Below are 14,936 nucleotides of genomic sequence, written 5' to 3'. Positions count from 1 at the left end.
GACAGCTTCACAGGTGACTTCTATCAAACATTTAGAGAAAAGGTTAACACCCATCCTTCTCAAACACTTCCAAAAACTTGCAGAGGAAAAAACACTCCCAAATTCATTCTATGAGTCCACCATCACCCTGATACCAAAACCAGACAAAGATACTACAAAAAAGAAAATTACAGACGAATATCACTGATGAATGTAGATGCAAAAATCCTCAACAAAATACTAGCAAACAGAATCCAACAACACATTAAAAGGATCACACACCATGATCAAGTGGGATTTATCTCAGGGATGCAAGGATTCTTCAATATATGCAAATCAATCAATGTGATACACCATATTAACAAACTGAAGAATAAAAACCATATGATCATCTCAATAGATGCAGAAAAAGATTTTGACAAAATTCAACACCAATTTATGATAAAAACTCTCCAGAAAGTGGGCATAGAGGGAAACTACCTCAACATAATAAAAGTCATATATGACAAACCCACAGCAAATATCATTCTCAATGGTGAAAAACTGAAAGCATTTCCTCTAAGATCAGGAACAAGACAAAGATGTCCACTCTCACCACTATTATTCAACATAGTTTTGGAAGTCGTAGCCATGGCAATCAGAGAAGAAAAGAAATAAAAGGAATACAAATTGGAAAAGTAGAAGTAAAACTGTCACTGTTTGCAGGACATGATACTATACACAGAAAATCCTAAAGATGCCACCAGAAAACTACTAGAGCTAATCAAGGAATTTGGTAAAGTTGCAGGATACAAAATTATTACGGAAATCTCTTACATTCCTATACACTAATGAAAGATCAGAAAGAGAAATTAAGGAAGCAATCCTATTCACCACTGCCACAAAAAGAATAAAATACCTAGGAATAAACCTACCTAAGGAGGTAAATGACCTGTACTCAGAAAACTATAAGACAATGATGAAAGAAATCAAAGATGACACCAACAGATGGAGAGATACACCATGTACTCGGATTGGAAGAATCATTATTGTGAAAATGACTATACTACCCGATGCAATCTACAGACTCAATGCAATCCCTATCAAACGACCAATGTCATTTTTTACAGAACTAGAACAAAAAATCTTAAAATTTGTATGGATACACAAAAGACCCCAAATAGCCAAAGCAATCTTGAGAGAAAAAAACACAGCTGGAGGAATCAGACTCCCTGACTTCAGACTATACTACAAAGTTACAGTAAATAAGACAATATGGTACCAACACAAAAACAGAAATATAGATCAATGGAACAGGATAGAAAGCCCAGAGATAAACTCTTGCACCTACGGTCAACTAATCTATGACAAAGGAGGCAAGCATACACAATGGAAAAAAGACAGCCTGTTCAATAAGTGGTGCTGGGAAAACTGGACAGCTACATGTAAAAGAATGAAATTAGAACACTCCCTAACACCATACACAAAAATAAACTCAAAATGGATTAAAGACCTAAATGTAAGACTGGACACTATAAAACTCTTAGAGGATATCATAGGAAGAACACTCTTTGACATAAATCACAGCAAGATCTTTTTTGATCCACCTCCTAGAGTAATGGAAATAAAAACAGAAATAAACAAATGGGACCTAATGAAACTTAAAAGCTTTTGCACAGCAAAGGAAAGTATAAACAAGATGAAAAGACAACCCTCAGGATGGGAGAAAATATTTGCAAATGAAGCAACTGACAAAGGGTTAATCTCCAAAATATATAAACAGCTCATGCAGCTCAATATTAAAGAAACAAACAATCCAATCCAAAAATGGGAAGAAGACCTAAATAGACATTTCTCCAAAGAAGACATACAGATGGCCAAGAAGCACATGAAAAGCTGCTCAACATCACTAATTATTAGAGAAATGCAAATCAAAACTACAATGAGGTATCACCTCACACCTGTTAGAATGGGCTTCACCAGAAAATCTACAAACAACAAATGCTGGAGAGGGTGTGGAGAAAAGGGAACCCTCTTGCACTGTTGGTGGCAACGTAAAGTGATATAGCCACTATGCAAATCAGTATGGAGGTTCCTTAAAAAACTAAAAATAGAATTACCATATGACCCAGCAATCCCACTACTGGGCATATACACTGAGAAAACCATAATTCAAAAAGATACATGCGGGGCTTCCCTGGTGGCGCAGTGGTTGAGAGTCCACCTGCTGATGCAGGGGACACAGGTTTGTGCCCCGGTCCAGGAAGATCCCATATGCAGCGGAGTGGCTAGGCCCATGAGCTATGGCTGCTGAGCCTGTGCGTCCGGAGCCTGTGCTCCGCAACAGGAAAGGCCACAACAGCGAGAGGCCCGCATACCGCAAAAAAAAAAGACACATGCACCCCAATGTTCACTGCAGCACTATTTACAATAACCAGGTCATGAAAGCAACCTAAACGCCCATCGACAGAAGAATGGATAAAGTAGATGTGGTACATACTATACAATGGAATATTACTCAGCCATAAAAAGGTACGAAATCAGGTCATTTGTAGAGATGTGGATGGACCTAGAGACTATCATATAGAGTGAAGTAAGTCAGAAAGAGAAAAACAAATATTGTATATTAACACATATATGTGGAATCTAGAAAAATGGTACAGATGAAGTGGTTTACAAGGCAGAAATAGAGACATAGATGTAGAGAACACATGTATGGATGGACACCAAGGGGGAAAGCAGGGAGGGGGGGATGAATTGGGAGATTAGGATTGACCTATATACACTAATATGTATAAAATAGATAACCAGTAAGAACCTGCTATATAAAAAATAAAAGAAAATTCAAAAGAAAAGAAATCTCTAATGACTCACCGCTTCCTATAAGAAAAAGCCAAGATTCTCCTGCCTCGAATACAGACCTCTCTCTCCTAAGCTATCTCTAACTGCTAGGTGAGAGACTCCTAGTGACCCTAGAACATACAACCATTATTCTTGATGCCATGCTTCCTCTACTGTTTGCCACTCTCCCACTTCACCATCCCAAATCTAGACCATCCTGTGAAGATGACTGCCAAGACCCGCTTTTGCCTTGAAACTCTCTCTCTGTACTCAAGCCCACAGTAAAGGCCACATCTCTGGCCTCTCTGCCTTTGCTACTTGCATCAGTCATTCTGTGCTCATCAAAGACTGCCTTGCACAGTTATGTAGCATTTTAAAAGTGTACACTTTGATTCCTCAGCTGGACTATGAGCTCCTTAAGGCTAGGATTCATGTTTTACAATTTTGGGGGTATTTCTCAAAGCCAAAGACAATGCCAGGCATATTATAGGCAAGTTCTAAATTCTTGTTAACTATTAAACATATATCTTAAATTCTTAGAAATGTTTCTTTTGGCTCTCTTCAACTGGGGACTTAAAATTGAACAAATCCACAGATTTCATATAATCCTAATGCTTCCACATATAATCAAATAATTTAAAACTTACAAGGAACAGGAGGAAAAAGCTCCTCAGGACTTTCAGTCCCAAGTTACTTACCATTCTTCATCACTACATTGGACCAGACATTGGCATTCAAGGCTTGAACAATTCGCTTTACTCCTGTAGATTCTGGGAAGTCATCTAATCAGGGAGGAAAAAATATATATATTTATACATGCACTTATACATACACATATATATATACACACTCATCCCTAAATATTCATGAGGGAATAGCTCCAGGACCCCCCTCCCCACTGTGGATACCAAAATCTGCAGATGCTCAAGTCCCTTATATAAAACAGCATAGTATTCATATATAATCTACCCACATTGTCCCATTTTTTTTTCCTCCCATATACTTTAAATCATCTCTTAAATACTTAAAATACCAAATACTATGTAAATTTTTTGGAATTTTTCTTCCAAATATTTTCAGCTTGCTGTTGGTTGAATCCATGGAAGCAGAACCCTTGGATACAGAGGGCTGACCGTATATGTATATATAGCCCACAAGCCACATTTTTAAACAACTGTGGCCTAATTATCTTGCTCATTTAGTTGTTACTTCACATTGTAACAAGTAAAAAAAGGGAAAAAATTAAGGAAATACAAAGCTCAGAGCTCCTGTCAAGAATGTTCTAGAAACTGGAGAGTGATCAAGATGGCGGAGGAGTAAGACGTGGAGCTCACCTCCTTCAACAAATACATCAAAAATATATCTACAGGGGCTTCCCAGGTAGCGCAGTGGTTGAGAGTCCGCCTGCTGATGCAGGGGACGCGGGTTCGTGCCCCGGTCCGGGAAGATCCCACATGCCACGGAGCGGCTGGGCCCGTGAACCATGGCCGCTGAGCCTGCGCGTTCGGAGCCTGTGCTCCGCAACAGGAGAGGCCACAACAGTGAGAGGTCCGCATACCGCAAAAAAAAAAAAAAAAAAAAGTAGTTAAAAAAATATATATATCTACAGGTGGAACGATTCTCACAGAACATCTACTGAACACTGGCAGAAGACCTCAGACTTCTGAAAGGGCAAGAAAATCTCCATGTTACCGCGTAGGACAAAAGAAAAAGAAAAAAAAGACAGAGAGAGAAAGGAATCAGGACAGGACCTGCACCCCTGGGAGGGAGCTATGAAAGAGAAAAGGTTCCCACACCCTAGGAAGTCCCCTCACTGGCAGGGAGATCAGTCAGGATAGAGGGGGAGCTTCGGCGCCTTGGAGGAAAGTGCAGCAACTAGCTGCAGAAGGCAAAATGGAGGAAGACCTACACAGACAGTCAGTATGGCTGCCCTGCACTCCCCAGCCTGAGACATGCATCCGTTGGTGCAGGTGGGGGCTGGGTGCTGGAGCTTTGGAGGTCAGACCCAGGGAGAGGACTGGGGTTGGCTGCACGGAGATAGCCTGAAGGAGCTGGAGTGTGGTAATGGCCACAACCAAGGGTGTACATGGAAGAAGCCTGGTCCCCGCCACAGAGGTAAGGTGCCACTGTTGGGGGGCATGCAAGGAGAGGGGAGGACCACTTTAGGAGCCTCCTTCCCCATGCGCATGGTATCACGTGACAGGACACAGCCTACACGAGCTCTCAGGGCAGGCATGAGCTGCCGCAGGCACTGAGAGATCCAGGAGCAGGCGCCAGTTGCTGCCCCCACCATTGTGGGATCCAGAAGCACACATGAGCCGCTGCCGTGGGCCCTGGGAGTGGGCACCAGCCAGTGCTGCCACTGCAGGCTCTTATCCCCTTGATAGGGAGCGCACAAGAGCTGCAGCATCTGCACACCCCCTATCAAGGGGATAACAGCCAGCACATGCTGAGGAAAGATGCAGAAGGCATCCACATGAAAAGCAGCCCTTGCACCAAATACATTAAACCCACACAAGCTACACAGGGATGCTCCTGCATATAAACAGCCTTCCAAGATCACAGTAGATAACTGTTTTTCCTAAACTCACAGAGTAAGAGAAATATACATAAAATGAAGAAGCAGAGAAACCACTCCCAGTTAAAAGACCAAGAGAATCCCCCTAAAAGAACAATGAAACAGATCTCTTCAGTGTAACGGACACCGAGTCCAAAAAGGAGGTAATGAAAATACCAAAGGAATAAAGAAAGGCTACCGAAAGAAATGCAGATTACTGTAAAAAGAAACTAGAAACGATAAAGAGGAGCCAAGAAAAATCAGAAAATTCATTTCCCGAGATTAAAGCTGAGCTAAAAGCAATGACTAGCAGAATGAATGATACAGGAGAACGAATAAGTGATCTGGAAGATAAAATAATGAAAATCACCCAATCAGAACAGGAGACAGAAAGCCAAATGAAAAAAAAAAGAAAACAATATAAAAAGACCCACGGGATAATATAAAGCATGCCACTCTATGCATAACAGGGATTCCAGAAGGAGAAGAAAGAGAAACGGAGATTGAAAAGGTATTTGAAGAAATTATGCCTGAAAAGTTCCCAAACCTAAAAAAGGAAACAGTTATCCAGATACAGAAAGCACAGAAGGTCAGGAACAAAATGAACCCTAACAGACCTACACCAAGACATATTACAATCAAAATGGCAAAAGTTAAACACAAAGAGAGGATTCTAAAGGCAGCAAGAGAAAAACAAAGAGTTAATTACAAGGGAACCCCCATAAGGCTATCAGCTGATTTCTCTACAGAAACACCACAGGCCAGAAGGGAGCAGAAAAACATATTTAAAATCTTGAAAGGGAAAAATCTGCAATCTACAATGCTCTACCCAGCAAAATTATCATTTAGAATAGGAGAGATAAAGAATTTCTCAGAGGAGCAAAAACTAAAATAATACAGCAATACTAAACCTAACCTAAAAGAAATATTCAGAGGTCTCCTCTAATTTGAAAAGAAGCAAGAAGATATAGGAAAGAGGAAATCACAACTGGAAAGTAAATCACTTAAATAAGCCAGTATACAGATGGAAAAAATATTTTTTAAATCAATTTGTGAAAGAGATGATAAACGCAAGGAAGAGCAAAAGGATAAACATAAAGATGTAAAAGAGGACATCAAAATCATAAAATGTGGGAGAGGAGAGTAAGAAAATGTAGATTCTTTTTTTTAGAATGCATTTGAGCCTATATGACTGTCAGTCTAAAGCAAGCAGATATAATAAGGAGTTAACATACTTGAAAAACAGGGTAACCATAAATCAAAAACATACAATAGATTCACCAAAATCAAAAAGAAGAGAACACAAGCATAAAATAAAATCATCAAACCACAAAATGAAAAACAAAAAAGAAAAAGAAAGGGACAAAGAAGAAACACAGCATCAACTGGAAAACAAGGTTTAAAATGGCAATAAATACAGATTTATCAATAATTACCTTAAATGTCAATGGACTAAATGCTCCAATCAAAAGACAGAATGGCAGACTGGATAAAAAAACAAGTAAGTACGATATGCTGCCTACAAGGCACCCACTTTAGGGCAAATGACACACACAGATTGAAAGTGAGGGTACAGAAAAAAGACATATCATGCAAATGGAAATGACAAGAAAGTGAGGGTCGCAATACTCACGTCAGACAAAATAGACTTTAAAACAAAGGCCATAAAGAAAGATAAAGACACTATATAATGACAAAAGGATCAATAAAAGGAGAGGATTTTACACTCATCAACATATATGTACCTAATATAGGAAAACCCAAATACATAAAACAAATACTAACAGACATAAAAGGAAAAATTGACGGGAATACAATAATAGTAGGCAACTTTAACACCCCACTCACATCAATGGACAGATCTTCTAGAAAGAAAATCAATAAGGCAACAGATATCCTAAATTATACAATAGAACAGTTAGACTTAATTGATATTTTCAGGACATCATATTCAAAAAACCCAGAATACACATTCTTTTCAAGTGCACATGTAATATTCTCTAGGACTGATGATATACTAGGGCACAAAACAACAGAGCCAGATTCACCACAAAGAAAAGAGAGAGAACCCAGATAAACAAAATAAGAAATGAAAAAGGAGAAATATCAACCAAGACCGCAAAAATACAAAACAACCATAAGAGAATACTATGAACATTTATATGCCAACAAGAAATGAACAAGTTTCTAGAAACATACAGCCCATCAAAATTTAATCAAGAATATAACAGATAATTTAAAACGACCTATCATTAGAAGTGAAATTGAATCTGTAATTAAAAGAAAAAAAAAAAAACTCCCTACAAACAAAAATCCAGGACCAGATGGCTTCACAGGTGAATTCTACCAAACATACAAAGAACTTTTACCAATCCTCAAATTCTTCCAAAACACTGAAGAGGAGGGAACACTCCCGAAGACGTTCTATGAAGTCACTATCACCCTGATACCAAAACCAAACAAAGATACCACCAACAAAGAAAATTACAGGCCAGTATCTTTGAGGAATATAGAAGCAAAAATTCTCAACAAAGTATTAGCAAACTGAATCCAACAAAATATACAAAAGATCATACACCATGACCAAGTGGGATTCATCCTAAATTCATAAGGATGGTTCAACATATGCAAATCAATCAATGTGATACACCACATCAACAAAAGAAGAGACAAAAACCACATGATCATCTCAATAGATGCAGAAAAAAACACCTGACAAAATCAACGTCCATTAATGATAAAAACTCTTACCAAAGTGGGTATAGAGGGAACATATCTCAACACAATAAAAGTTACTTATGACAAACCCACAGCCAATATACTCAATGATGAAAAGCTGAAATCCTTCTCTCTAAAATCTGAAACAAGAATGCTCAGTCTCCTCACTTCTATTCAACATAATATTGGAAGTCCTGGCCACAGCAATCAGATACAAAAAAGAAAATGTATCCAAATTGGAAGGGAAGAGGTAAAATTGTCACTGTATGCAGATGACATGAAACTATATATAGCAAGCCCTAAGAACGCCACACAAAAACTACTAGATATAATAAATGAATTCAGGAAAGTAGCAGGATACAAGATTAACATTCAGAAATCAGTTGCATTCCTTTACACTAACAATGAAATATCAGAACAGGATTGTAAAAAACAAATTCCTTTTAAGGGCTTCCCTGGTGGTGCACTGGTTGAGAGTCTGCCTGCGATGCAGGGGACACGGATTTGTGCCCTGGTCCGGGAAGATCCCACATGCCGCGGAGCGGCTAGGCCCGTGAGCCATGGCCGCTGAGCCTGCATGTCTGGAGCCTGTGCTCTGCAACGGGAGAGGCCACAACAGTGAGAGGTCTGCATACCGCAAAAAAAAAAAAAAAAAAAAAAAAAAAATTGCACCCAAAGAAAAAAAAAGGAATACCTAGGAATAAATCTTATCAAGGAGGTGAAAGACTTATATGCTGAGAACTATAAAACATTAATAAAGGAAATAAAAGAGGATTCAAAGTGATGGAAAGATATCCCATGCTCTTGGATAAATTAATATTGTTAACATGGCAATACTACCCAAAGCAATTTACAGATTTAATGTGATCCCTATCAAATTATCCATGACATTTTCCACAGAACTAGAACAAATAATCCAAAATCTTATTACGGAACCATAAAAGACCCAGAATTGCTACAGCAATCCTGAGGAAAAACAACAAAGCAGGAGGCATAACTCTCCCAGACTTCAGAAAATACTAAAAAGCTACAGTAATCAAAACAGTGTGGTATTGGTACAAAAATAGGCATACGGATCAATGAAACAGAGCAGAGAGCACAGAAATAAACCCAAACAACTACAGTCAATTAATCTTTGATAAAGAAGGCAAGAATATACAATGGAGAAAAGACATTTGCTTCAGCAAGTAGTACTGGGAGAGTTGGACAGCTGCATGCAAATCAATGAAGTTAAAAGACACCCTCACACCATACACAAAAATAAACTCAAAATGGCTTAAAGACTTAAATGTAAGACATGACACCATAAAACTCCTAGAAGAGAACATAGGCAAAACATTCTCTGACATAAATTGTACCAATGTTTTCTTAAGTCAGTCTCCCAAAGCAATAGAAATAAAAACAAAATTAATCAAACTTACAAGCTTTTGCACAGCAAAGGAAACCATAAAAAAAATGAAAAGACAACCTACAGAATGGGAGAAAATATTTGCAAATGATGCAAGAGACAAGGGCTTAATCTTCAAAATATATAAACAGTTCGTACAACTCAACAACAAAAAAACAAACAACCCAATCGAAAATGAGCAGAAGACCTAAAGAGACATTTCTCCAAAGAAGACATACAGATGGCCAGTAGGCACATGAAAAGATGCTCAACATCACCAATTATTAGAGAAATGCAAATCAAAACTACAATGAGGTATCACCTTACACCAGTCAGAATGGCCATCATTAAAAAGTCTACAAATGACAAATGCTGGAGAGGATGTGGAGAAAAGGGAACCCTCCTACACTGCTGGTGGGAATGTAAGTTGGTACAGCTACTATGGAAAACAGTATGCAGGTCCTTCAGAAAACTAAAAATAGAATTACTACATGATCCAGCAATCCCACTCCTGGGAATATACCTGGACAAAACTATAATTCAAAAAGATACATGCACCCTTATGTTCACAGCAGCACTGTTCACAATAGCCAAAACATGGAAACAACCTACATGTCCATCAACAGATGAATGGATAAAGAGGATGTGGTACATATATACAATGGAATACCACTCAGACATAAAAAAGAACTAAATAATGCCATTTGCAGCAACATGGATGCAACTAGAGATTATCATACTAAATGAAGTAAATCAGAAAGAGAAAGACAAATACTTCATGATATCATTTACATGTGGAATCTAAAATATGGCAGAGATTTCCCTGGTGGTGCAATGGTTAAGAATCTGCCTGCCAATGCATGGGACATGGGTTCGAGCCCTGGTCTGGGAAGATCCCACATGCCACAGAGCAACTAAGCCCATGCACCACAACTACTGAGCCTGTGCTCTAGAGCCCACAAGCCATAACTACTGAAGCCCACGCTCCACAACTACTGAAGCCCACACGCCTAGAGCCTATACTCCGCAACAAGAGAAGCCACCACAATGAGAAGCCCATGCGCCGCAATGAAGAGTAGCCCCCACTCGCCACAGCTAGCGAAAGCCCAACACAGCCAAAAAAAAATAATAATTTATAAAAATAAAAAAATTTAAAAAATAAAATATGGCACAAATGAACCTATTTACAAAACAGAAACTGATAGAGAACAGACTTGTGGTTGACAAAGGGGCATCGGGGTAGGGGAGGGATGGACTGGGAGTTTGGGGTTAGTAGATGCAAACCATTACTATAGAATGAACAAACAACAAGGTGCTACTGTATAGCACAAGGAACTATATTCAATATCCTGAGATATTTTCCATAATGGAAAAGAATATAAAAAAGAACGTACATATACATGTATAACTGAATCACTTTGCTGTACAGCAGAAATTAATACAACATTGTAAATCAACTATACTTCAATTTGAAAAAAGAATATTCTAGGAACTAAAACAATTAAATAAATACACAGTATAAAAGGTTTATACAATAAAGTCAACCCCATTACCTCATGAATGGAATCCACTCATATTCCCCTGAAAATGTTAGTTTCCATCAATTACACAACTTAATTAGTTTAGTATGGGTACTATTTTGCTTCTGGACTTTAATTGATACTACTCAAAATGACAGGGCAGTAATCCCAGTTAGTACACCAATAATAAGGTGGTATTCTTAGCTACAATGTACCAATAGATATGAGTGTGTGCAAAGGAAATGGAAATCCTTCAGCTAATGAGTATTGTAAAACTGCATATGGAAAATAACAGCAGAAATAGTTTTCATGTGGTTTAAAGAGAAAAGTCTCCTAAGAGTTTACGGAGCACAGTCCATATAGAACCTGTCTCTAGTGGCCTGGCCCAGTCCTGGGTGGTTTAAAAGGAAGAGCACAGAATTAGAAGTCAGAAGATCTGAATGTGAACCCAGGCTCTATAACTTATTAGCTATTCGATTAAGGGCAAATCACTCATGCTATTCTCAAAGAAAAGTAGGGATGACACCACTATGTACACCTCTCCCATAGAAAAGATGCACTGGAACTAATAATTTACTGGTGTAACCTTCCCCTCTAGACTAAAAACTCTTTGAAGGCAGGAGTCATATCTCACTGAGTTCTCACTCACTACTTATTCTCACTACCTAAACTAACATGGTGCCTGAAAGACACAGTAACTCATGAACTGATGACTCATTTAAAGAATACCACCCTACCAACCTAACAGAAATATGGGAAGGGTAAAACTGAAAATACTCTACAAAGATGAGTTTATCACCATCAGTGTTTAAATGAAGAAATAAAAGCTATGTTTATCTTAACTATGAATGATTCAATTCTTGAAAGAATAACTAATACTTCAGATGATATAACCAGGAACCAAAAATATGATCTGAAATAAAGAGCCAGAATCAATAAGTTGAATTTAATACAAAGAAGCATAAAGTCTCATACTGATGTTTGAATAACACATGCCAATAAAGGATGAGGGTATATGGCTTGGGAACAGTTTGCATTAAAACATTCTAGGAAGGTTTTAGTTAACTTACATAAAGATGATATGTTGAAATCTATTTTAAGGTTAAGCTGAATTAGGGAATTCCATGGCACTCCAGTGGTAAGGACTCCACAATCTCACTGCCATGGGCCCCAGTTTGATCCCTTGTCGGGAAACTAAGATCCCACAAGCTGTGCAGCATGGCCAGAAAAGAAAAAAGAGTCTTAAATACAAGACACAAAATCATAATAAAGGAACAAGATTGAATAAAATAAAAGATTAAGCTGAATTAATACAAGAACACTCCTCAGACGGGGGCAAGGAGAAGCACAGTGGTATAAAGGAGCAGAGATTCCAAAATAAAAACAGATAAAATAAATGACTCAAATGTTGACCCTCAAGGACAATGGGAAGAAGAGAACATTCTAATGCCAGAAGTAAGCAATCACACACATGCTCACATACATGAAACAGGCACAAGTTTAAGGAGTCCTAGAAAAACATGGAAGAGAAACTATACTTATTAATTTTCAATATTCTTAAAAATGTACAGCAAGAAAAATCAGGCTTTTTCTTTCATTTTTGTCCTCTTCTTCTCAGGCAGGGCTTTATTCCTTAAGGTAACAACATTTGCAAAACTTCTAAATAAGCCAGGATATAAAAAAGTGTTTCTTAATTTCTTTTTTTAAAAAATACAGGTTTCACGTAATAATTACTTTTAGCCTCTCTATGCACTTTAATTCATGTTGGCTGCCCTACTTAGAACGTCTTTTACAACAACTGGCATCTTGCTACCAGTCCTCTAACTCTAAGTCCAGTACCTTCTCCATTTCCTCCCCATGGAGCTGTTGACATGTGAGATTTCACATACCAATGTGTTCTCTGAACTTCTGAAGATAAATAACCTCTTCCGTCTCTGAAACACCATAGCACCAATATACATATTTTTATAATACTTATGATGTTCCACTTGGTAATTCAATTGTTTGTATACCTGTTTCATCTCTTATACCAGATTATAAGGTTTTGGTGGGCCAAAACCCATCTTATCTTGGTAGATTCCACAGCAGCTAGCATAGCTGTACTTGGAAGAAAAGATGAGAAGAGGAATGGGGGAAGGGGGAAAAAGAGGCAGAATAAATAGAAGGTCCAAAGTATAGTAGAAGACAGGTAAGTGCAGAGTTACCCCGGGGGTGTGCATTCTGGGTCTATTTGTGGGTTCAAATATCCAAAAGACATACAAATAGTATTGACGTGTCCCCTAGGGTTCCTGGGAATTCAACCTCAGGTTACTAGGAATTCAAAATAAGAAACATAAACTTTAACTATTTATGAATATAGATCAAACCCTCCTTTTTTTGGCAGCAGAGAAAGGATAAGAGACTGGGAAAATGACTAAGATTTAAGGTAGAAATCTCTACCTTTACCCATAAGAAAAACAAACATTTCCAAAGTCCTAAAATGGGTGGTAAAACCAAATAAATGGATTATGCAATTACCAGACCGCATCAATGGATTCTGCACAAATCTTTTCAAAGAGCTAGTGAAAAATGTGTTTTGAATATCACTTTGATTCTTCTTCCCTGAACTAAAATAATCGCTCATATCTGAATCCAAATGCCATGCTTTCTCCTGACACATAAATACTTACCATCCTCCTCAGGCAACTCTTCTGGACTAAGTTCTACTAATTCAAAGCCATGTTTGATACACCACTCTTGAGCCTTCTGTCGGTTTACACCTAAAATAACATGCAAAAGATTCTTTATAAGCAAAAATAAAATAAAACATGAATATTGCTGCAATACTCTCCACAATCTCAAAGTGTTACCTTTAATGTCAATGTTATTCTAAAGGCATACTAAATAAATTAATATAAGGAAAATGATTTCTCAAACCCCAAGTGTCTGTTCTAAAAAAATAAAATGTACATATTGCAAGATTCCAAAGAGAAATAGCTGAAGATATTTTTGGAAGGTAATAAAATCACACAAGACATACTGTTCTAAGTTAAGGAAACCAATGTATTGTCTACCAAGGAATGGCAAGTGGAACAACGTATGTACCACCTACAATCCCACTGGAGTGCCTTACCATTTTCAGACACTCTATCGCAAACCAAGATCATCACCTCAGGTAACCATGCTTCTGCCAGTGGAAGCCAGGAGGAAACACTATCAAGACCAGATTTCTAGAGGGAGGAGAAAGAAACATAGAAACAAAAACAGAAAAAGAGACATTAAGAGAACTCACAGAAAATGCAAGGTTAAGAAAAACAAAGCACAAAATAATTTCTTATTCAAGGTCCATGGAAAACAAAATCTTACTTGCGTGCTGTCGAAGTAAACCACAAATGCTTGAACAGACTCTGCAATCTCTGCAGTGACGAGAAATTTGTTTGGCACCACACATAGATTGATATCTGCTGAATAGTATTTATTATCAATGGTCCAGGGATAAAACCTCACGGCATCGTTGGCAGTCACTTCCACAATAAGATCTTCTGTTCCAAGGATATCTAAATAAATGACACAATATTACCATGGAAAGTACAAAACCAATATACAATGGTCAATTTTCTCAGTAAGATACCAGATTAATAATTCTCTTTATGCAAGGATTTCAAAGGGCCTCTGATTTATTAGGATAATTTCCTTCTCTGATCATTTGATTATAAAAGTAATGGTGACATAATTTAATTCAATTAATTGGCTTTTTTCTTTAAGAACATAAAAACTATTGTGACTAGATTACATAGTAGTAGAGAACAAAACAGTCATCTAAGCAAACACCCAGTAAAGAGCAAGCAGAAGAGAAAGAAAAACAGCTACGTGTATTGCTTACATACTTTATGGAAGCTGGAAGACTGTGAGAATAGTCAAGAATTTGTAACTATTTTGTACTTACTGCAAACTAAAAGGAAGATAGCAGCAAAGC

At 37.8% G+C, this 14,936-nt stretch overlaps 1 protein-coding gene across 3 annotated transcripts in view; it reads right to left on the bottom strand.

Moving 5' to 3' along the window:
* Nucleotides 1-14,936, bottom strand: part of AAGAB (alpha and gamma adaptin binding protein) — a 91,923-nt gene that overhangs the window by 48,846 nt on the left and 28,141 nt on the right. For all 3 annotated transcript variants that reach the window (XM_079910320.1, XM_079910318.1, XM_079910319.1), the window contains exons 2-5: nucleotides 14,327-14,517; nucleotides 14,094-14,190; nucleotides 13,651-13,740; nucleotides 3,498-3,581 (exon numbers count right to left, since the gene is read on the bottom strand). In XM_079910320.1, the coding sequence (XP_079766446.1) occupies nucleotides 3,498-3,581; nucleotides 13,651-13,740; nucleotides 14,094-14,190; nucleotides 14,327-14,517 (462 nt within the window). The remainder of the gene's footprint in view (nucleotides 1-3,497; nucleotides 3,582-13,650; nucleotides 13,741-14,093; nucleotides 14,191-14,326; nucleotides 14,518-14,936) is intronic.

This window comes from Stenella coeruleoalba (assembly GCF_951394435.1).
Source record: "Stenella coeruleoalba genome assembly, chromosome: 2".
In the NCBI taxonomy this organism is placed as follows: Eukaryota; Metazoa; Chordata; class Mammalia; order Artiodactyla; family Delphinidae; genus Stenella; species Stenella coeruleoalba.
This window is presented reverse-complemented; position numbering and strand designations above follow the sequence as displayed.